Source organism: Acinonyx jubatus, chromosome D1, assembly GCF_027475565.1.
Source record: "Acinonyx jubatus isolate Ajub_Pintada_27869175 chromosome D1, VMU_Ajub_asm_v1.0, whole genome shotgun sequence".
In the NCBI taxonomy this organism is placed as follows: domain Eukaryota; kingdom Metazoa; phylum Chordata; class Mammalia; order Carnivora; family Felidae; genus Acinonyx; species Acinonyx jubatus.
The window spans coordinates 56,852,865-56,876,936 of record NC_069390.1 but is presented as its reverse complement, the minus strand read 5'-3'; the positions used below and the strand labels follow the sequence as shown (position 1 = coordinate 56,876,936).

Here is a 24,072-nt window from a genome sequence, read left to right as displayed (position 1 = left end):
GGCTATTCTTGGACAAAACTTTATTTAGCACCTACTGTGTGCAAAGCTGTGTGTGAAGGCTAGGGAAGATAGTAGTCTGTGTCCTCTAGGAACTCACTTTAGAGGAGGTGACATGAAACCTTTGATGATACAAGGTGACAAGTGGTATGTGCTACAATGGAGACACAGAAGCATGGAGCAAAGAGAAGCTAACTCAGACACCATGAAACAGACTTCAACGAGAACCTGGCCTACCAGCACCAGTGTCTCTCTTGTTCTCCACTGTGTCCCTAGCACCTAGCACAGTGCCTGGCACAGGGTTGGATGAATGAAGGAGGGAGCAGTTTTAATCCTGGAAAAAGTAAGGCTGCCAGATAAGAAAGGGTAGAGGGAGGGCATTAGAAAAACATAGCACATGCAGAGACATGGGAAGCAAAAGCACTCAGTGAGTTTGAAAAGGGAAAATATAATGTGGCATGACGGGTCCAAGAGCCAGAACTAGTAAGGATGCAAGTATGGAAGAGGAGTCCTCTGTCTCAAATCTCTAGAGAGTTCTCAAAAGACAAAAGGAGTTGGCTTACTCTCTGCATCCTTGGGGGCAGAGCTAGGGGCAGTGAGGGGAGTCACGGAGAATCAGATATCAGTTAAAGAACTTTTTTTTTTAATGTTTATTTATTTTGAGAAAGAGAGAGAGAAAAAGAGAGCTTTGCTAGCAGGGCGTGGGAGTGGGGGGTGGCAGACAGCAAGAGGGGGAGAGAGAATCCCAAGCAGGCTCTGTGCTGTCAGCGCAGAGCTGGATGCAGGGCTTGAACTTAAGAACTGTGAGATCATGACCTGAGCCAAAATCTTGAGAGCTGGACACTTAACCGACTGAGCCACCAAGGCACCCCAGTTGAAGAATTGTCCAACAGTGCATTGAATGGTCTGCCTTGGAAGGCAATGAGCAAGTTCCCTAAGAAGGAAGCAAACAGGTACCAAACTTGTAACAAATTGCTATGGGTACTTTTTTTTTTTTTCTGAATAGATTTTGGAAGAATTTATCAAGTCTCCTTTTCAAGGACAACCATCTTCCTGGAGAACTATCTTCAACAATTCTACAGAAGACTCAGAGATTTTCCTCAAATGCTTGCTTCTTATGTCAATCATTGATTAAAACCGAGGACAATAGGGGTGCTGAAGCCTCCCCCGTGAAAGAATAATATCTTTTCAAATCACTGAGGTCTTCACTCATCCACGAAGCAATCATTTATTCCATTTCTTTGTGTGTCAGGGGCCTTGCTAAGTGCTGGAAGTACAGATACAAATGAAAAAAGGCTCCTGCTCCCCACAGTACTGAGTGGAAATGCAAATATTTACTCCAAAATGCAAATAAATATTTACACGCCAGTAGCTATAATACAAAGTGCTCTGGGAAACACAAAGACCAAAAATTTGCTTTGCTTGGGGGACTCAGGGAAGGCCTTGGAGAAGAAAGTGACTCAGAGCTGACTTTTGAAAGTGAAAAGGAATTCACTAGATAGAGAAGGAGAAAGATGATGCAGGCAGGAGGAAAGCATATACAAACATGTGAAGGTGTGGGAAATCACAGCCAATTTGGGGAAGTGAGTAGTGAAGTGTAGGGTCGATGGGAGTGGTAAGTAGGAGCCAAAATGCCCACAGTCCTGAATCCAATGTTACCAGTTTTGGATTTTATTCTGTATATGATAGGAAACCAATAATTTTTTTCTGTTATTTATTTAATAAACTTTTCATTTTGGAAAGGCTTTTTTTTTTATTTTGGAAAGATTTTAGATTCATAGAAGAGTTACAAAGATAGTAGAGTCTTATCTAAGAACCCTATATCCTCTACCCTACTTCCCCCAATGCTAACATCTTACATAGCCAGGGAACCTTTGTCCAAATGAAGAAACCAAGATTGCTACATTACTATCAACTAAAGTATAGACTTTGTTCACCAGTTTTTCCACTAATGTCCTTTTACTGTCCCAGAATCCAATCCAGGGTACCACATTGCATTTAATGTTATATATTTATCTATTTCCAATCATGGATTTTAAGGGGAAAGTGATGTGATCAGATTTGTCAGTCGAAATAATCAGAATAATTCTTAGGGCACATGGGAGGAACATAAATTGAAGGGGCCCAGGTTAGGGGTGGCAGCCTTGCTTAGAAGCTGTTGGCAAAATCCCGGTAAGGGATGACAATGGCCCCAACTCTGGGAGCAGTGAGGATGGAGAGAAGGATTGAGACATTTTGGGGTTTCATGGTAGAGACCTTTCCTGAAGTAAAATGGGCAGGATATAGGACAGGCCAATCTTAATTCGTCTCTTACAACTAAGACACGGATATATATGTATAGCAGACTTTAAATAAAGATGGAGAGGGGCACCTGGGTGGCTCAGTCGCTTAAGTGTCTGACTCTTGATTTCAGCTCAGGTTATGATCTCATAGCTTGTGAGATCAAGCCCTGCGTCAGGCTCTGGGCTGACAGCACAGAGCCTGCTTGGGATTCTCTCTCCCTCCCTCTCTCTCTCTGCCCCTTCCCCATGCACACTCTCAAAATAAATAAACATCTAAAAATAAATAAACAAAGATGGAGAAAGGAAAAGATCTCTGACTCAGAAACTTGGGATGAGACTATTTCTGCAATTAAGCACTAAATTTAACTGCGCTTCCTGAAAGGCAAGGCAAAAAGGGAAGCACGATGACACGCATAGCTCTCATTATCTGTTAAAATAAGGTATACTCAAGGGAGAGAAAGAGACTGGCCGGATTGGAGTGGGAGAAATTAAGCCTGAAGGGCACCTTTGGGGCAGATCATGCTTGTCCCTGATTCGGAGAGCCCCGGGGAAGTTCTGTCTCTGAGATCACTGGTTCCTCCCCCCTGCTCTCTGTTCTGGAGGGGATGGCCTGGCAGCACTTGGGAATGGGGAGCCCAGCCTTATCACGGGAAGCTATCTTTCCAGAAGTGTGCAGAGCTAGAAATGATTCTCTACCAGAGTGGGATGTGGCTTGGCCTCCCATCTCACCTCTCACTCTTCTGGGTGCTCACTGGGCTTTCCAGTAGCTCTGCAAGAGAAGCTGGGCAGGAAGCTGAGATCCAAAGCAGGATGGATGAACTTCACCAAAATGGCCCAGCAAGCTAGGGAGAGAGCCGGGAGAGACCCAGGCTTTGGATTTCAGAGCCTGGGTGTTTCTTATCTGGAAAGCTCAAGCGTCCTACTAATTCATGCACTCATTCCACACACGGTATGGAGCATTAATCATGGGTTTCAGGGCGGCACCCACAGGGAGCTCACGTTGGTGGGAAAGGTGACTGACAATCAGCTCTCACTGAAGAGGAATGAACGCGGTCATCACTCTCAGAGAGGTGGGAGCCTTACCTGCAGAGACAAAGGAGAGACCATGTCCTCCTTTGGGAGTGGGAGGGGGAAAGGTAGAGAAAGACTTCCAGAGGAAGGGCCAAGAATCCAGCTGGAATGGATTTCAACCTAGGCACCTAGCGTGTGGGTAGGAAGGGGAACTGGTAAGGGTATTCTAGGTGCATGGGATTACGACCCCTTCTTTTTGAGATGTGAGTACTTTGACGTTCATTACCTCATTTCATCTTCGCAAAAAGAAGTGGGGAGATATTAAGATCCGCATTTTAGATCCTGAGATGGCGTGTCCAAGACCACAAACAGAATTAAGAATGGCAAGTGTCCTGCCTGACTCCATCGAGAGTGATGTGCACGCACCGCCCAGAGCCCTACCCTGAGCGCCTCGCGGGTCCCGCAGCTCGCTTCGCCTCTCCCACCCGAGCATCTCATCCTTCCCAGCCCCCAAGTTTCACCTGAAGCCTAACTGGGTTGCGTCCTCCTGCTCTCTGGGCGCCGCGGGGAGTCAGGGGTTAAAGCCCGTGGCCCGGGTGGCCCCTTCCCCCTCCCCAGCCCTCTCGCCTCCTCTCGGCGCCGCGCCTGGAGCGTGCGTCCCAGAGACCCGCACCAGAGAGGAGGGGTAAAGTGGGCCTGTTTCTCGGGTGGCCAATCCACCGAGCCCGCGGTGCCCCAGAGGAGGCGCCAGCGCTAGGCCAGCGCCAGGCCGGGGCTGCCTGCTTCCCGCGGCAAAGTACAAATGCGCCCGAGCGCGGCGCCTGGCGCCCTTGGCGTGCACAGCCGGCCCGCGCTCAGCCAGCCCCCGTGGCAGCCGCGCCGTCGCCGCCGCCGCCGCCGGTACCGCCGCCCCGCCGGGCCCCAGGACCCCGCAGCCCGACCCCGAGCCCACCGAGCAGGGGGCGCCGGCCGATTCTAGCCCGCGCGCCGGGAATCGCCCGCTGCTCCCGCGCGCCTCGCCCAACGCTGCGCGCTCTGCAGACCCCTGTCCTCCCCGTCTTTCTCCTCCTCCCCTCCCTCTCACCTTCTCCTTTGCTTTTATTGCTTTCCCTTCTTGCCGTACCTTCCTCCATCTCTCCATCTCTCTGTCTTTCCTTTTCCCTTGTCCTCTTTCTACCTTCCTCTTATTCCCACCTTGGACCTCTCTTTCTGTTCTCACCGCCTACTCGACCCTTCTCTGACTCTCCACTGTAGCAGCAGCCCCCCCCCCCCCCCTGGTTGCTTTTGTGCCCCTGTGCCTCAGTGTCCTCATCTCAGTTTCTCCCGACGCCCCTCCTGGCTCAGCGCCTGGCGGCCTGGCCCCGGGGGAAGGAAGGATGGTTCCCGAGGTAAGGGTCCTCTCCTCCTTGCTGGGACTCGCGCTGCTCTGGTTCCCCTTGGATTCTCACGCCGGAGCCCGTAAGTAGGGGAGGGGAGGGCTGGATAAGCAGAGGAGGGATGCGAGCCCCTGGGATGTGCAGGGAAAGTGCCAGGACTTGGGACCCCATACTGTTCTGGCAGCCTTCCAGCCAGCACCTGTGCGGGGAGAGTGGAGACTCCTCTGCCGACCAGTATGGGCTGATGAGTCTGGGATACTGGGGGGAACTTGGCAAAACTCAGGGCCAGGGGGGCTGCTGCCAGGGACCTGAGGAGAGGGGGACTGAGGGCAGTGGGAGAGAAGGCAGGACACTGTGCGCATGTGTGTAGGCTGGTGGTGGTGCTTCATATTCTCAGCAGAGAGCAGGGTATGTTTGGCTGCAAGGGTGTGAAGAAGGTGATGGAGATGTAAAGACTATTGTATTCAAAGGGAGCCGGTGCAAAGAAAGAAGAGCTCGCTAGGTAACCTCATTCTGTTATCCGTTGTGATCCTCACGTGACTCCCAAGAGGTGGGTACTATCATTTGCATTTTACAGATGAGAAAACTTAGGGTAACAGAAGAAACTTGCTGAAGTTTACAGAGCTAGTAAGCCATCCAACGCCAGAGCTCTCCAATTCCAAATCCTATGCTTTTCCCCCTGCTGCACAGCAAAGCATCTGGAAGGAACCCTGATTTGGAGCTGTAAGACCCTGGGAGGCAGCAGGGCACAGGGAGATAGACCAGTCTTCACTATCCCAGATCTTCTGAATACCAGCTGATGGAGGGCACCTCTCTAAGCCTCAGTTTCCCAATCTATAAAATGGGAGTCAAAAATCCCAGGACTGTTGTGAGAATTAAATCAGAGAAAATATAATAAAGCAACTAGCTGGTACATGGTAGCGTCTTAAAAAAAAAAATCAGTTCCCGAATTCATGCTTCTCCACTTAGTGTAACCTCAAACAGTTTATATAATCTCTCTGCAGCTCAGTTCCCTCACTGCCTCTGCCAGAGGCTCCTGGACCTCCTCTCCATCCCCAGTCTCTTAGAATACTGTGAGGATGGAAAACAAAACCAAGATTCTCTTGATGAGAAGGAAGGAGTTTAGTTCAAACCCTGAAATACCTGATAAAGAAACTGAGGACAAGGAGGGGCAGTGGTTTGCTCCAGGTTACACAGCGCAGAGCCTCGGATGAAGACCCCAGGTTCCCAACTCCCCGCCTAGCGCTCTGCCCTCCCCACAGCTCCACTCCCCCATTGCTGCCTTTCTTTGGCACACGACTTTCCTGAGCTGGCAGTGCTGGATTTTGTTTCATTCTTGTCTCTGCTTGTAAGGGCAGGCTGCAAGTCTGGTCGTCTCTGGGCTGCCCTTAGCATGAGACTCATAGAAGTCCTTAGTAACAAGTAATGGAAGGAACTCTGTTGGGTTCAAGTCCTGCCTCTGCCCCTTAGCGGCTGTGTGACTTCTCATAAGTCACAACTTCTCTGAGCCTCGATTTCATCACCTAAGACACATACTTACCTGGAACCCAAACAGTTCTTGGGAGGATTAAGGGAAGTGACTGTGTTCAGTCAGCCAGCACAATGCCTAGTACTCAGTAAATTCCTCCTCCCCTTCCTTGGGCCCTGGAGGTTTCCTCCTAACACTTACCTGTTGTTTCTTAAAAGGGACTTAGTACAGAATGCCCTTAATGCCTGCCTCCCTTCCTCTTGGCACATCGTTCTTAGCTCCCAAGGTGTTTCTCCGGGTACCATTGCCCCTGATGCATCTTGGAAAGATGTCCTAGAATCAGATCGTTGTGCAGGATTGCTCTTGTCCTACCCACACCCCTGCTCTTGGCCTCCCATATCTTGTCAGGCCTTCACCACCTTGCCAGGTCAAACTTCTTCCAGCAAACTTTCCCTGGCCACCTGATCCACTCTGCTCTCCTTCCTCTGTGCCTCCACTGGCCTTCAGGCAGTGTCTTAGCGACAGACACACAAGAAAACAACTCAGAGCAGACTTGAGTTAAAGTGAGGTGGACTGGCATTCAGAGGGGTATGTTCAGATTCTGGGATGTCAGAGCTGAAAGAGCCTTTGAATATCACCTGCTTCTGGGGCACCTGGGCGGCTCAGTCGGTTGAGCACCCGACTTCAGCTCAGGTCATGGTCTCACATTTTGTGAGTTTGAGCCTCACGTTGGACTCTGTGCTGACAGCTCGGAGCCTGGAGCCTGCTTCGGATTCTGTGTCTCCCTCTCTCTCTGCCCCTCTCCTGCTCATGCTCTGTCTCTCTCTCAAAATAAATAAACATTAAAAAAAATTTAGAAAATCGTCTGCTTCTACCCGCCCCCCCAATTTTCCTATAGTTAAACTGAAGCCCAGAAAGTGGGAGTGACTTGCCCAAGTTCACACAGCAAATTTATTAAAGAATAGATTTGTTGCTTATGGGTTGTGTGAATTTGAACAGATCACTTCCCTGCTCGGAGCCTCACTTTGTCTAGTGCTGACAATCTATGAATCTAGGAACAATCCTATTCTTTTTTTTTTTTTTTTAACGTTTATTTATTTTTGAGACAGAGAGAGACAGAACATGAACGGGGGAGGGGCAGAGAGAGAGAGGGAGACACAGAATCGGAAGCAGACTCCAGGCTCTGAGCCACCAGCCCAGAGCCCGACGCGGGGCTCAAACTCACGGACCGTGAGATCGTGACCTGAGCTGAAGTCGGAGGCTCAACCGACTGAGCCACCCAGGCGCCCTGGAACAATCCTATTCTATAGTCATTTGCCAGAGTCCTATTTGGAGGTGTCTTGTGATGGTCCTTGTCTTAGTTCAAGTAAGATCTAAGGCCCGTTGTACATAAGAAATCTCCTGGTGACACCTTAGGTGCTTTCAGAAGTGATACCAACGGATGGGAATTCTCAAGTCTGTGTCATGTCAGACTCCTGAGGTGGCTCAGCCCTGCGGAATGCCAAAGGCCTGTGAACACACATGGCAGTTTGCTCCTCAGTTACAGTGCAAAAAGGCTATTCAAACAAAGGTTATTCTGTCCTTGGCTCCGTTTCCAGCCACAGATTGAATTCAACCCGGACTGAGTCTCAACTCTGGCCACAGGCTGAGCCCTGATCCTCAAAGCCCTGACCACGGACTTAACCCCGATTCCAGGTCTGTGACCTGGTCACTGACTGGTACTGACCCCAGCCCCAGGTGAAGACACATACATGTATGATGTTAGTCAGTTTGGGTATCCATTTCTCTGTGGAATGAGAACCGGCCTAGTATCTTGACTCCCTCTCCGGTACTCTTCCCCCTATGTCAGTGCCTCTTCCTTGTGCTCCTCCCTTACTATTGCCACCCCCCTCCTGCCCGTAAGGTATCCGGCTCGCTTCTGCTTTCTCTTCCCTCCCGCTGTCCAGTCCTGCTTTCAAGAGACAGTCAGTTATCAGGTAAAACCGTCAATTGCTCTAGCCTCTCTCCAAAGGTGATGTGAACTGTGGGAATTGAGGCTTCTGTTCCCAAGTGACAGAATCCCAGACTGCAGAAGCAGAGATAGGGCAGGAAGGGAGCTCCCATCATATGAAGTAGTACAGAGGACAAACTTGGAATCAGAAGGTCAGGGCCTCAGTCTGGCTCTGCTACTAATTCCAGCCACGCAGACACCAGACAAGTTGCCTTTCTCTCCCCCCCTCAGTTTTCCCAGCGGTAAAGAGAGATGGTTGACCCCAAGAGACAATCACTGAGGACACTTCTGGCTTTAATATCCCATGATTCTAAGACTCTAAGATCCAAAGATGCTGTTGCCTTGATTCTGAGTCTGTTCTGGGCTTCGGGAAAGGAAGTCAGGGTGTTTAGGTCTGCAGCCTTGTACTCCTGTCCTGCTAGGGAGGAGTCAATAGATCCTCAGACACCAGGAGTGGCCCCTCCAGTACTTAGGAGGCCTAGAACAGTGGGTGTGTAGGGGGACCCACCGGCAGGGACCCTGCCCTGCTTTTCAGCTTAGTTGCATCCCCATCTACCTGTCCAGATTTACACGGGGGAGGGGGACACCTGAGTGAAGGCTTGACATCTGGCTCCAGGCAGGCCCCTCTCTGGGTCGGTCTAGGTGGTTCTGCACTTCCTCACTCCCACCAGTAGAGGTCTCTGTCTCACTCACTGGCTAGCTGGCTGCTGAGCAGGAGCTGGGTAACAGCTGCGCAGTTGTTCCAGCTGTTGCACCTGTTCCAGGACTGGCCTCTCAAGTTCCCCCAGCCACCAGCCATGGCGCCGGTCTCTGGGAGAGGGATCTTGAATCCCTTGGACTCCCAAAGAAAAGGACTGATGTGAGAGCGGTGCCCCTGGGAGATGCAGTGCTGAGATCATTTCAGGCAACCCCCTAGAGGGGATCTCATCCCATCCCAGAGAAGGTGGTTCCAGTCTTCTTATGTTACCCATTCTTACAGCTGGAATTCTTCCTTATATCTCACCTGGATCCTTTTGTTCGCAATTCAAAGCCATTTCTTCTGGTCCTGCCCCCTTAGGGAAGGGGTGTTCCTATAAGCACCCCCCTCAGGTCTGAAGACTGCCACTGGAGTTTGTGCTAGCATAAATCAATGATCTTAGGCAAGTCCCAACCTCTCTTCTCGGACTCAGTTTCCACATCTGTAAAATAAAGGATTGGATGTCATCTCTCAGTCCCTAACTTTCTAAGATTCTGTGAATCTAAGTATCTATGTCCAAGGCAGAACAGAATGTAAACAGTCTCATCTGTGCCCCCCCCCCTCCCCGACACTTGCTGGTAACAGAGCTGCCTTACCTGGTTTGACAGCTCTCTCATTTCAGGTCCTTCTATACTCCTGAACATCCATCATGTGCCAGAGAAGAGGAGTCAGGTTCAGAGAAGTGAGGGCCCTTTCCCTAGGTCATACAGCTTAGCTACTGAGGACCTGAGGTTTTCACTTCTGATTCCCTTAGGAGGCCTCCCCCATTGGGTGCCAGTGCCCAGAGCAGAGCTTATGTCTTAGAGGGAAGCAAGTTTGTTTGCATGAAAGGGAACTATAAATAAATAATGGCTGTGTGGGCGCAAGGGAAAAGATGTAAACTTTCTCACATTCCTGCGCAGCTGGCTCGCTCAGGTTTCTTGAGTTCTTGCAGGCTGGGGACAGGCCAGCCACAGTCCCAGGCCTCTCTCCTCACACCCCAGATCCCCTGGTCCCTTCCAGCCTCCCCTGCATCCCAGAAGCTTCTTTTTGGTTGTCTTTTCTGTTTCTTCTTGGAAGAATTCCCAATCACATTACCCACTCCTAACTATCCCCTATGAGGCCTTTATAGCATGAGAGTTTCAAAGCAGACTGTGGGATGACCTTGAATGGAACAGATTGGAAACTTTGACTTACATGTGAAGATCATGGAATCGCTCATCCCCTTACCTACCTGGGCTTCTGCCCTTTTTTACATGGTATTTGGCTTGGGAGTTTAGATGGCGAGGGCTGGAAAGGGGAGGTCAAAGGCTAGTTCCGGTTAGGTGGCAAGGTCAAAGTGCTAAGGGTCAAAGTGCTAAAAGTGCTATCTTACCACATGATGAAGTATTTTCTTTGTTAAAGAGGTTTCCAGGATTAAGGACCATCAATCACCTCCTCTTCCAGAACTTCCCCTCTCCGCTGACTCAATTCTTTCATGGCGCGTTCATTTATCGAGCACCAACTCTGTGTAGGACCTGTGCAGAGCACTGGAGACCCAAAAAGTAATGAGATGTGGTCCCTGCTCTCAAGAAGCTCACAGTTTAGTAAGGAAGAAGAATGCACTTAATAAGTACTTCAAACCCAGTGACAGGAGTTGTCACAGAGGGCTGAACTCAGTTCTGTGGGAGCCCTGAGGAAGGACTGGCAGCTGGCCTGGAAGGGTGGGGCGGCTTCACCGAAAGGGCAGCATCTAGACAGGCTTTTGAAGAATGAGAATGAGTTGGCCAAACATGGAGTTGGAGAATCACATTCCAAGTGAAGGAAACAGCATGGGAAGGAGCAGAAGTGCGAAAGAGCCTGGTGGGGTGGTGAAAGAGTGAGAGATTCAACAAGAGGAGGGGAGGCTGAAAACAAGGCCACCACTGACAGTGTTGCTGGAAAAGCAGGCAAGAGCCAGCTCATGGCAGTCTGAGGTGACATGATAAGATTTAGAGTCTATATGGTAAACGCTGTTGCCCTGAAATCAGATGGGACCAACTAAGTCCAGCGACTTTAAGTCAGTGTCAAGCTAGGGAAGAGCTTTGGCTATGGCCTATTCAAGTGGATGCTACGGGCAGGAAGGGGAGCTAGCACCCGGCATGTCCCAGCCACCTGCAGCGGCCTTGCGTGAACCACAGTCACCCCCACCTCTGTGCCTTTGCACGTAGCTCCTGACCTGCCTGACAGGTCCTTCCCCTCCATCTGCACCTTGTTAACCCCTCCAACATCCAGGTCAGGCATCTTTTCTGGGGGGAAGCCTTCCCCAAAGACTCTGTGCTTTCACTGTCATAGAACTTGTCACACTGTATGTACAGTTGATGCTTGAACAATGTGGGGGTTAAGGGAACCAAGCCCCTCAGAGTCAAAAACCTGCCTTTAGCTTTTGACTCACCCCAAAACTTAATAACTGGTAGCCTACTATTGACTTGAAGCCTTACCGATAACATAAGCAGTCAATCAATACATATTTTGTGTGTTATATGTATTACATATGGTAATCTTACAATAATGTCAGCTAGAGAAAAGAAAATGTTATTAAGAAAATCATAAGGAAGAGAAAATACATTTACAGTACCGCGGTGTAAAAAAATCCACATATAAGTGGACCTGTGCAGGTCAAACCTGTGTTGTTCAGGGTCAGCTGTATTATATCTATCCGTCTTCTTCATTAGGCTGTGAGCTTCTTGAGAATGGGGACTGTGTCTTAGTCATGGCCCAGGCCCACAGACTTGTAGAAGACTTGATACACAAAAGCTCAATAAATGAATGAATAGCAGGAAGTAACATTACTACACCTAATGATAATAACACTTTCTGTTTTTGTGTCAAGTGCTCCCCATTCACCTGGTTGTTCAGGCCTGAAACCTCAGTCCTACTACTGTAGACTGTTCCTTTATCCTCCCCGCCCACATCCAGCCTGCCCCAAAACCCGCCCACCATACCTCCTAAGTGTTCCTCAAATCCGCACTTTTGCCCGTGGGCACAGCTTCCGTCTTGGCGCAGGCCGGCATTCTCTCACAACCAGTGACTGCAACAGCCTCCCTGGTCTCTCTGCCTCCAGTTTTGCCCTCCACCTCCTCCAACCCATTCTCCACTCCTGTGGCCACACTGATAATGCTAAAAAATGCAAACCTGACCATGGGCATGCCCCGGCTTAAAACTTTTCTGTGCCTTTCTTTTGCCCTCTGGATTCTCAAGGCCCCTTGTGAGCCTCTCCCTCCCTCTCCAGCCTCCTGACCCCTTTCATCTCTGTATCCCATCCCTGAGGTCTGTGTAGGCAGAGGGGGTGTTGAGGGAATCTGGCTTGTGAGTGCGGCTAGGAGAGTGTGGGGAGCCACAGGAAACAGGGTTGGTGAGGTTGTAAATGACACCTGGAAGATGTGACCTCAGTGGCAGCTACCCTGATATTCATGCCCTAATGGGTGTCTGGGGGCTGCCCATAAAATTGTGGGAACAAATGGAATACCATGACAAACAGACTGTTAGGGAAGTTTGGAGTCAGCACCCAGATCTGCTTTTTGTTTTTAACCTACCATTTACATTTATTTATTTTTGATAGAGAGAGACAGAGCACAAGTGGGGGAGGGGCAGAGAGAGAGGGAGACACAGAATGCGAGGCAGGCTCCAGGCTCTGAGCTGTCAGCACAGAGCCCGACGTGGGGCTCAAACTCACAAATTGTGAGATCATGACCTGAGCCAAAGTCAAACGCTTAACTGACTGAGCCACCCAGGTGCCACTAACCTACCATTTAACAGAGCATCTAATACATGTCAGGCACTAGGCACGTTGCATATATTATCTGATTTAATTCTACAATAACCCTGAGAGGTAGCCAAAACTAATCCCGTTTAACAGATATGGAAACTGAGACCTGGAGCGATTAAGTAATTTGTCTAAACTCAGGCTACAGATAAAAGCCAAATCCAGTTTGAATCCTGACCTATCTGACTCAAAAGCCAGGGTCTTTGGACTATATACACACACCTACACGCATTTTGAGGGGTAGGAAGCCTGTCCAACTTTAATTCTTCTCTATCTAAAGCCTGGAACAGGGCCAACTGTCCTTTTCCTCCACTGCTGTCTTTTCCCTGAGTTAGACATCACTGCTAGGGGCCATTAACTCCAAAAGATCCTCAAGAGCAGGCCCAGTTGCCCCCTGAGTTGGGGAGAGGAATGTGGGTACAGGTGGATGGGATGAGGTACAGTGGTGGGTGGAAAGGGGCAGCGGGGCAGGCCCAAGGGCAGGGCAGGTGGGAGAAGGCCACAGAAGATCAAGGGAGCAGATGGGAAAGGAGGGGATGTGAGAGACAAACTTGGCCTCCTTCTTCATGTTACTCACTGGCTCCCTGAACCTTATCCTAGCCCACCTTGGAAGCCCCAAGAGCTTGGGTGTGTGGCACCACCAATATATCCTAAATCATGGAAGCTTGAAATGGTCAAATCTTAGAACCACAAAATCACAGAAGCTTCATGTTCTCATGAAATGTAGGCTCTTAGAAGCACAGAATTCTCAAATCTTCAATCTTAGAAACTTGCAGTCTTAGAATTGAGAAATCACAGACTCATAAGCAGTATCTGTGCAGAAACCTTTGGAGATCAAAGTTCACCACCCCCCTTATTTTGCAGAAGAGAAACTGAGGCTGAGAGAAGGAAGAGCAAGGCTTCCTCATTGTCACAAGGTGATTTGGTGGCAAAAGGAGTTAGAGCTCCTCCCAGCCATAAGCAAGGATGGGGGCTAAAGCCAGGACTGCAGGGATGGAAGAGGCTGCAGCCTGGCCGGTCCTCTTTCTGCTTGGCTTTGGCATGGCCTTGGGGCACTCACCTCCCTGGTATAAGAGGGAGCCCCAGGCAATGCCACCCTTCCTTGTGCCTCTCACCTTGGAAGGTGTGGTTGGGTGGGGTTGTGGCCGCAGGGCCTCCTGGGGTTGAGGGACCGGCCTGCCAGGCCCCACACGTTCTCAGCCACTGCCAGGTCTGTTGGTGGGGCAACCGGCTTCCTGGCCTGGGCATGGGCTGAGCCGTTCCCTCTGTCTCCGTGCTCTGAGCAGGCGGCAAGGGGGAGGGATGCCAACTGGCACAGGGGCCAGGCTACAGGGCCGCCCCAAGGAAGGTGGGAGTAGAGGGTTTCTTCAGCAAGGAGGCTCAGACTGAAGGCTTCTTCGAGGTTGTGTTGCAATCGGCCCCCTCCCGGGTGGGGGGAGGGGACTGAGGAAGAAAGACATTATTCAATCCTTGGAGAGTTGGGCTGGCTCTGACAAGCACCCCAGCTGGGGCTGGGTCCCGCCTTCTCTGCCAGCGGGGGCTGAGAGATAAACACAGCTCATTTGATACGGGCCAGCCTGGGCCTTGCTGGGAACGGGATCTGCTGTCTGATCCCCCCTCTACTTTAGGGAGCTGGGGAGGGGGTGGGGAGAGAACCAAGCCTTGTGCTGCTACAATCCCCAGCGGCCACTGAAGCACTCTGAGGGCATCATGACCAGGACTTCAAATCTTTGTTACTGGAGGCCTGAGAGGCAGAACAGGAGTCATGCAAGGAACCAGAGGGAGGCCGGTTCCAGCTTCTTACAGGGGAAACTTTCTGCAGGTTGGGAATGGCCCCTGAGCCTCTCTCCTCTGGAGGTGTGTGCCAGGGACCCGCCCCAGCACCCCCGACTTGGAGAGGGGATTTCTGCATTGCACGAGCTGCCCCTGCTGGTGTGCTGCTTTCAGCTCTCTGTGATTCTGTGTGGTCCAATATCTAACAGGAAGACTCTAGGAAGTGGGCAGGAGGAGGTATGAAAGGCACCTTCTAGATTCTAGACCAGTAGGGAACAGGGAAAGAAAATAGAGAACAGGGTAAGGTGTTGGCTGAGGCAGAGAGAGGAGCCCCTAGGCCCTGGGATTGGGCAAAAAGCCATGGAGTGGGGAGGTGAACTGCGGAGGGCTCTGCCTGGGAGTAGAGTCCTGGATTTAAAACGCTAGCTGGATGGCCTAGACAAGTGCATCCTCAGTTTTTCCATCTAGTTTTCTCATCATTACGGTAACAACCCCATGACCCTGTTAGAGGGACACTATCATCTATTCAAGATGACCCATCTTGCAGGGTCATTGTTACCACAATTATCATAATCCTAGCGCTTGACTAAGTGTTAGGAACTGGGCTAAGTAAGCCCTTGACAAGCATCATCCAATTTAACGTCCAAAACAATAATGCCAATGAGAGAATTAAGTAATTTATGTAAAGAGAAGATAGTCAATAAATGTTGGCTCCTTTTTCCATAGCTCAATCTCATCTAATTCCACAAACCTTGGGGATGTGCTAGGCATCCCAGTTCCTCCCTAAAAGAGTTTTCCTGTAGGACTGACAGCATCCCTTCTGGGCTGTAAAAATCACCAGGTACCTGTGAGGAGGAGATTTGGCGGGGACAGGGCAAAAGGCAGCAGGGTGAGGCACGGGGCTGTGAGCCAGACCTGGAGCTCCAACCCAAGCCTAGGTGGTGATCTGGTAAGAGGTGAGGGCAGGCGGGGAGACTGATTGGCTGTGTGAAGTGAGTGAGGAAAGCAGGGTTGCAGGAGATGTATCTAACCCACCTGGTGAAACAACCATTTCTCAGTCATTCCTGGAAGCATTCATCTGCATATAGACAACTGACATGCAGATCACAAAAGTAATCAACCATAGTGCATCCATAGTAGTCGCAATGACCATTGTTAAGGAAATTTAGGTGTCAGCTTTCTAAGAACTTTTCACTCCATAGCCCTTGTTTTCCCAGTTCAAACACTTTCCATCACAGCTTGCTGAGCTGTAAGGACACAGTACAGTATGAACACAGAAAAATTGCTCTGAGTGGCTTTATTGAAAAGGTGGGTCATAGGACCCAGAGATGGTGTGTGTGTGTGTGTGTGTGTGTGTGTGTGTGTGTGTGTAGGGAGAGGCTCAGCAGTGGGAAGGGGTGGGGTGCAGAGATGTAGTAAATAAATAAGCAAAATGGGACCAAGGGAAAGGAAGCCAGTGTTATTATGAGGACAGAAGGAGCTCTGGACTGAGAGTCAGGAAGCTTGGGCTAGCATCCCTCCTTGGTGACTGACCTTAAAGGTGTAATTTATCCTCTCAGGGCCTCAGATTGTTCACCTAATAACATTTATACCACAATTTAAATCTGTAAACACTTTCCCTGTCTGATCCCCCTAACTGCCCTATGAGAGAAGTGTTAAGGTTCAGAAGGGGGAAGTGACACATCCAAAGTCACACAGCAAGTGTGTGGACAAGCTAACAAACTCTGATATTCTGGGCCCCTGACTGGAGAGCACTTCTGGTGGATTCCCTTTCACCTAAGTGGTCCAGATGACGTCCTTCCTAGAGCCAGAAAGAAGAAGGGATGAAGCAGGGTCTTTGGGCTGGAGCCTCCTAGGACTGACAAAGTACTGGTTGGTTTGCCAGGCCCAGATATGTTCTGCCTTTTCCATGGGAAGAGATATTCCCCCGGTGAGAGCTGGCACCCCTACTTGGAGCCACAGGGCCTGATGTACTGCCTGCGCTGTACTTGCTCTGAGGTACGTTCCTTTGGCCACGTGACCACCTGTGACAGGTACGTCCGGGAGACCCTAGAGAAGTCACTCCAGAGAGAGGGTGGGGCCATGCTACTTCCCTAGCGAGTACGCAATACGTGGGAACAGACAGCTGTGTGCGCCTCCCAGAGATCAGTCACACCACGGGTCAGTGGCTGGGCTGGGCTGGGGACCCAGCCCCTCCATCTCTCAGCCCAGCCTTCCTTCCATGTTGGCTGCTGCCAGCCTCCTTGTGTCCCATGCAGCAGAGGACAAGAGCCTCCCTGTTCTGACCTCCCATTCCTTCCTTTCCTTGTGCTATTTCCTTCCGGCCACCTCTCTTGCTGCCCTGCCTTAGGATGTGCTCTCCCAACTCCATTGGCTCAAATACTGACTCTTTAAGGCTTCACCCAAATGCCCCCCTCACCATTAGCCTTATTATTGGATGCCTCGCCTGCAAGTGTGTCTCCTTCTTGGATGCCACATAAGATTCTCTGTCCCTTTCTCCTGATCACTGTTGGCCAAGTATAATAATTATCTGTGTCTGTCAGTTACTGCCCCTTCTACATGGGGCCCCTGAGAGCAGGTCTTCCTGGCTGCTACTCATGCCCAATTTGGTGTCCTGCCAGAGGCTGAACAAACTGGGGCAGAGACCAGATCTTTTTGTTCACTTCTGTGTCCTTTCCCCCACCCCACCCCAGCACCCTCCACAGAGCCTTGTACTATCAACTGGGTGGAATAAATAAGATCCCCCAGGTGGCCCAGAATTCTCAGGCCAGGTATGAGGGTGGAGGGGTGAGGATGGAGGGGGAGTGATTTGGGAGGCCTGAAACACCCCTTCAGCTGCCTGGGCCCAGCCTGGTTGGTGCGATATCCTCAACAGTCTTTGTCTGGGTGCTGGTGCTTGAGGGGGACAGCGTACCTAGCTCCTACCTAGAGCCAGCCCCTTGGCATCTTTCCCTGAACAAAAGCCAAGAGAGGAATGCAGAAAGCCTATAAGGGCCTCCCTTGTTAAGACAATCCTCAAAGTGGGAGCACAGAAGAGCTTCTGAGAAGACATTGGGAGATGGAGGGGGGTAGACCAGCCCCTCTCCTGACTCTGATCACTGGGGTCTCACTCCTCCTGGGATCTTTCCGTCTGATTCCCCACTGCTTCTACCATGTTGGCCTGAGGCAGAACACTGCTGCCAACGGAGACACAACCCCCCACAACTGCCCCCCCCCCCCCGGTTCTCCTTAGCACATCTGAGGCCAATCAGGCTTTACAAAAAGAACTTTATGAAATATAGCCAGAGAACAGAAAGAAAACCATAACAGAAAATTCCAGACATATCATGCGGTCCAGTTGACAAAGTCCAAGTTTTGTGATCCACTGGAGCTAATTTGTTTCTCCCTCCTCCGAGTTTCCCCAACCCAAGTGATCGTGCCGGTATCTCCAGAAAATATCCTGAATTCCTCTACTTCTCTCCACTGCTCCCCTTAATGAAAGCCACCTTCGATGTCTCCCTGGGCTGTTACACCAGCCTCCCAACTGGTCTCCCTGTTCCCCCTCTAAATCTGTCCTCCACACAGCAGCTAGAATGATCTTTTCTGAACATAAAACTGATCACGTTATTCCACTCTTTAAACCTTCTCACTGCACCTAAAGTAAAATTCAAATTTCCTGCTTTGGGTTCTACATGAGCTGCCTTCTGCCTCTTTCTCAGACCTCATCTCCTACCTGTGCCAATGCTTCAACCTCATTCCTACCTGGTGGTTCCTCCGCCTGAAATATGTCCCCCCAGTTGAATCTTCTCACAAATGGTCCCTTTCATCTCGCAGTTTGTCACATAAAAGTGACCTCCTTATGAGGCTTTCTTTGGTAGCTGTTTCTAAAACACTCTAACTTGATTAGCCCAAGCACATCACCCTATTTTATTATTATTATAAGTTTAACATCTGAAATGACCTTGTTCCTACTTGTTTATTTTTTATAGTCTCTCTCCTACTCATAGGATGCAAATTCTGCGAGAGCAAAAACCATGTCGGGTTCACCGCTATGTCCCTAGAGCCTAAAAGAGGGCCTGGCACCCCTGTAGTCCTGTAGTAAATCCTGAGAGAATGAATGAGTCCCCATCCCGTCCACCAGGGGCAGCTCAGCATCATGGAAGTGCAGGGACCCTGGAGACAGTACTCACCTATTGTGTGGTCTTAGGCACTTTAACCTCTCAGACAGAGGCTCTTTTCTCATTGTGAAAGTGTGGATAGCAGTACCTACCCCTAGGATTGCTGAGCAAATAAAGTGAGATCATATATTTATATATACAAGATAAAGTCCCTACCTAGTAGCCCCTCAGTAAATGGTAGTGATGACTTTCTTGAGAGGCAGTCTGGCTGCATGGACTTCCACCTGGTCACCTGCCGCTCAACCCCGTGCCTGTCTCTACTTTATTCCTGGCTGCATGTGGCTGATCATCTCCATCCCTTGGCTCCTCCAAGGCTGGAATCAAGAAAGAGATCCTAACTCTTCAGGTCACACAGTTCCTTGCACTCTGCCCTAGTTTCTCATCTGAGGGACTTAGTTCGCCCCTTAGTTCACCTTATTAAGCACCCATGTGTTCCAGGCGTCTAGAAGGCCCCTTTTGGAGCTCAGACCAATTCTGTGGACTCTGGGATGCCCCTTAGCACACTGATTAGTCCTTGCAATCTGGCCGTCTTGAGAAGCAGTGGCCCCAGAGGGACTGGGGTCTGGTCCAGAGTTTTCCATGGGGCAAGAGGTGCTGTCCAGGAACTCGGTGGGCAAGGGGGCTAGAAGCAAACCCGCTGACTTCACAGTGGAACAAAACTGGCTCCCTCCCTTCATCTAAGAAAGAGGCCCTCTATCCCTTCTTTTCTGGCTCTTATTTATTCACTCACTCCTTTGTTCAGACTGTAACAGGCAGTAGCCTGGAGCAAGGCCCTGAGCTGACAATTCAGAGATGAACAGATGAGGCATGACCCTTGTTTTTGGAAAAGAATTCGTGGATGAATGGACTAGACAGATGTAAATGGTCTGTGACAACATGTGGTCCAGTTGACAAAGTCCAAGATTCGTGATCCACTGGAGCTAATTCGTTTCTCCCGCCCCCGAATGCCATGACCCTTATAACAGAGGGGAGAGTAAGGTATGGGCCACCTAGGTCGGGCTGACAGACTCTGCCTGGTGAGCTGGGAAACCTCCAGAAGGGGCGGTGGCCTCTTTCTCTTTAGCTCCTCTGTTTCTGCTCATCACTCCCCCTCCCCCATTTCTCTGCCCCATCCCTTCTCTTCCATTTGCTGCCCTTGAAAAAGCGTAAAGAACTTTGGGCCCCTCCTTCTCTGGTGCCAGCTCCAAGGCTTTGTGCAAGGTTACCCAAACCTCCTAGAGATTCAGGGAGTGGATCGCAAAGCCCCGAGTCTTCTCCACATCAGGTTTCTAATCTTGTCCTCATCCCTGTCACCTGCCCTCCTGTGTCACATTTCTCTTGTAACCCCAAAGCTCAGGCTCAGAGGTAAAAGAATGAAGCCCCAGATGTAAAACAACAACAGTCAAGATCAATGTCAGAATAAGTCCAGCCTTTTACCTGTATTTCTCAAACACCGGGAAGGGGACACAAGGTCTGTGCAGGTCCGTGCACACTGTGGGGCACATGAGCAGGGGAAGGGGAGAGACTGGACAAATTGAGTTGATTGTTTTTGTTCCGTCACAGGCTGAAAACAAATGTAGTGTCCCACAGCTGGGATGGGGTTTTGGGAAAGGTCAGGTTCAGGTGGGAGGCAGTGGTTCTTTGGAATCAGGACCTCCCTTCCATGTCCCCTTCAGAGTGCCCATGTGAGTTGTTACCGCCTCCACTGCCCGCCTGTCCACTGCCCCCAGCCTGTGACCGAGCCGCAGCAGTGCTGTCCCCGCTGTGTGGGTAAGTGGCCTCTCTCTCTTCGGCTCCTCTGTGTTTGCTCATCACCCTCTCTCTCTGCTTCTCTGCCCCATCCATTCTCCCCTTGCCTGCTGACCCCATCCCAATGCAGGCTTCTGGCTAAGAGGCGCCTCTGGCATGAGAGGGGGCAGTCTCTACTATCAGAGGTGTTGAGATGACAAAGGTATTCAGGGGAAGAAACATCCCAATCCCCACGGAGGGCTGGGGTAGCAGCAAATTTCTCATTCTTAAGTAGCTTGGCAGAAGGAGGGAGAAAATGTGGAAAGTGGCTGAAGGTAACAGGGGCGTGCTTGGCCTGTGGACAGCACACTTGGGCTCCAATCTCTCTCTGGTTGGCCGGAGCTGGAGGGGGTGGACATGCCCTGTGTAAGTGGGGGTGAGTAAGCAGGGGCCCAGAAGCCCTGGAGGGAGATGCCAGGAGTCCCACCCTGGGGCTGGGAATGACTACAGGAGTTGGAGTACATGTATTTGGAGATTTCTCCCAGTGCCGAGGTTCAGGGACCCTATGTGTCTTGATGCTAAATGCTTATGATTCTATGATTTTAAGATTCTAAGAGCCTCTGAGACTGGGATTCTAGGAAGTGAAGGTAAAAGAGAGAAGAGGAGAGGTGGTCTGAACAGGAACTGGCATTACCAAGTGTATATGTAACCACGTGGCCAATGAGGGGCAGCCAGTGGGGAGACCAACATAATGGTAGGGAGATACTGAGAGGAGGATTAATGCTTAGAAGCATCAGGAAGGTGATAAAAGAGGGCTCCAGACTATGGTCTCCGGCTCTGGAACCAGGGCTCTCCTGGTGAGCTGGTGACCCGTGTGGAGTATGTGTGCAAAGGGGCTCATTTTCCATGCAGAACCCCAGTAGAGATCTGACCGTGGCTCTGGCTCAGGTCACAGATGTTCCTGGCTCTCGGTCCCCTTGGGGAGTAGGGGCTCTGAGCTTCATCCTGTCTCATGAGGGCCTCCTCCATGGCAGAGGCTCACTCCAGGAGTCCGTACCTCTCCTTGCTGATTTTGTGCATTGCTTCCTTCCTTCTTACATGCTCCTCTCTCCCTCTCCGTGCCCTGCCCCTTTGCCCACCTGGCTGTACATGTTCCTCATAACTCAGCTCAGCCATCAGCTCCTTTGGAAAGCCCTCCCTGCCCAACCCCCCACCCCACCCCACCCTCGGCTGAGTTAGGGGCTCCTTCTCTGTGCTGCCATGACTTCTGTGCTGCCCTTACTTCTACAGCAGCACTGCTCGTAGGGTATTTCTCTAACCCCTCAGAATGTGAGAGTCCTGCTGGGAGGGGCTGGGTCTTACCCAGCACTCCTATTCCTAATGCCTAGCCTGGTGCCTGCTACAGAGAAGGTGCTTGGTAAAGGTGTCTTGAGGGAATGAGTGGGTACTCTCAGGAATGGAGACTTATCCTGCTACCTGGCAGGATGAGGACTGGCTAGTTGGCAGGTGCTGACAAGTGGGGCTATGGTGGCCAGTGAATGACAGGAGCTTACACCAAGCACAGGGATAGTCTAGATCATTCCAGCTGACTCTACTAGGCTATAACTCTGTGTGGGGCCTCGTTTTGTTCACTGCTGTATCCCCACCACCTAGGACAGTGCCTGGCACTAGAGGGGACTCATGGATATGCTCATTGAATGTTAAGGGAACTAATGCAGGTCCCCACTGAGTGGGGCTTTGTGGAGCTGAGGCTTCTGGCACTTGTCAGGGCCAGCTCAGATACTGAGGGGCTGAAAGGCCTTGGTGGGGACCCATCAGAGGGAGCAACATGGTCAGATGTAGTTATCAGTGAGACCTCTCAATTAGCTAATATGGGGACTGGCTGGCAGGGCTGAAGCCAGAGCTTGGTTTAAATGCCAAGACAGGATAAGATGCGAAATCTTCGAAAAAGTGGCCAGTGAATTTTGACAAAGCTTTTGGAGTAATGTGAAACCTCAACTTTTTCTTCTTCCTGCCCCGCCTCCACTTGAAGAACCTCACACCCCCTCTGGGCTCCGGGCCCCCCCAAAGTACTGTCAGCACAATGGGACCATGTACCAACACGGAGAGATCTTCAGTGCCCACGAGCTGCTCCCTTCCCGCCTGCCCAACCAGTGTGTCCTCTGCAGCTGTACCGTAAGACCTTCCACCTTCTTGTGAGCACAGGCTGGCACAGATTGGCCGGCAAAGCATAATGGTGTGGTATGGTGGGGGAGAGGGGGGGATTGTTCCTCTCTGGTCAAAGCAAAGTGAGAGTGAACAGGCTCAGCGGGGAGGGAATCTCTGAGGTTTGGAATCTCTGGGCTTCCGCATCCTCCGCACGGTTACCACAGTTACCTCGTACTGACATTTGCCCATTTCTGTTTCCCCCAGTAACTCTACACTCCTCAAATAGAGGGAGCATACCCAATTCGTTGTGTCCTCTGCTCCTACCAGCCCAGGGCCTGGTACACAGATGTGTATAATGATTGTTGAATGAATAAGTGAATGAGTGAATGATCAGCCCTGGGGTACGGAGACAGGGTCAGACTGCTTGTTGCAAATAGATTTAATCTGAAGTTGCTTATACTCCACCTGCTGGGGTCAGGGTTGGGCCTGGGGACAGGCAGAACTGACCCTGCAGTGTTATCAGGGGACAGAGACTAAAGCCAAGCGGGGCCGGATCTGGAAAGTCTTCACCCTTCCCCTCAGTGGGCTTAAGTGTGGCCCTGCTATAGGTTTACAGGTGGCTTTCGCCATGGCATTCTTACCCTGGAGTTTAGCTCATCTGTACATTGGTCGGAGAAACTCCTGCTCTCCTGATTTCCATACTGTCTGCTCATCAAACTTCTCTGGGCCTCACTTCCTCCCAGTGTGGGAGGGAGTCTGACCAGGTGATCACCAACGTCCTGTTTAAAATAATAATCTGATTTAGCAGTGACACAAGAGTAAGAGGCCTAGATTAGACGTCAGACACCCATGTTTGAGCTCCAGCTCTGCCACGGTTCCCTGTGTGACCTTGATCTAGTCACTTCCCTGGGGCCTGTGTCCCCATCCATCTTTTCAGGGACAGGATCCTATCAGTCTGAGATTCAGAATCTTAAAGTATCTGTGCTGCAGAGCAAACAACTTACAAATGACAAAGAGTGACCACTTATAAATCAACCTAGAGAGCAATTATTTTTGTAGGGCTTGAGCCTCTTCCAGAGGTCTGATACATTATACCTGCTGGTTCATGGGAATGCCTTGTGTTTATAAACAGTACCCCAAAGACCCTAGGAAAAGGATATTACTGTACTTATTTTCAGATGAGGAAACTGAGGCTCAGATCAGTTAAGCAACTTGCCTGAAATCACACAGCTAATTAAGTGGCAGAGCCAGAATTCAGATGTAGGGCCACATGACTCCAAAATTCATGTTCCTTTCCCCGTGCTGTGCTGCTTCCTGTAAAGGGACAAGGGCCTGGATGAGGAGGAGTCTGTGGAAAGAGACAGAAGTGATGGCATGGCCTTAGGGTGGTGAGAACATTCTTTTGATTCCTTGTCCCTTCTCCTTGGATACTTGGATCTCCCCTTCTTTCTTCTCCTCCTTGTTTAAATGGGACTGGCTTGCCTCCTGGCCTCCTGAGGCTCACTGGAAAAGGAATAGGGAAAGGACTCAAGGTAATATCACTTCCTCCCAGGTACATCATGCCTTCCAGTTTAAGAAGGGTTTTCACAACCATTCCCTCACTTGATCTTCACAACCCAGATGGGAGTGTCCCCATTTCACAGAGGAGGAAATTGAGGCCCAGA

General features: G+C 50.6%; 1 protein-coding gene and 1 long non-coding RNA gene across 6 annotated transcripts in view; one reads left to right on the top strand and one right to left on the bottom strand.

The window, feature by feature from the left end:
- Positions 1-1,928: 1,928 nt before the first annotated feature.
- Positions 1,929-23,438, bottom strand: LOC113593766 (uncharacterized). Its single transcript, XR_003414087.2, has 3 exons — positions 23,050-23,438; positions 10,215-10,368; positions 1,929-9,302 (listed from the first exon to the last, which is right to left on the bottom strand). It is a non-coding gene; the product is annotated as an uncharacterized LOC113593766 (long non-coding RNA).
- Positions 3,998-24,072, top strand: part of CHRDL2 (chordin like 2) — a 32,747-nt gene continuing 12,672 nt past the window's right edge. Inside the window, exons 1-4 of one of the 5 annotated variants that reach the window (XM_027039816.2) lie at positions 3,998-4,748; positions 16,282-16,394; positions 20,209-20,302; positions 22,293-22,435. In XM_027039816.2, the coding sequence (XP_026895617.1) occupies positions 4,667-4,748; positions 16,282-16,394; positions 20,209-20,302; positions 22,293-22,435 (432 nt within the window). In that variant the 5' untranslated portion in view covers positions 3,998-4,666. Of the gene's footprint in view, positions 4,749-14,264; positions 14,446-16,281; positions 16,395-20,208; positions 20,303-22,292; positions 22,436-24,072 lie in introns of those variants that run through there. The other 4 variants (XM_027039817.2, XM_027039814.2, XM_027039815.2 and 1 more) reach the window with 4 other exon arrangements.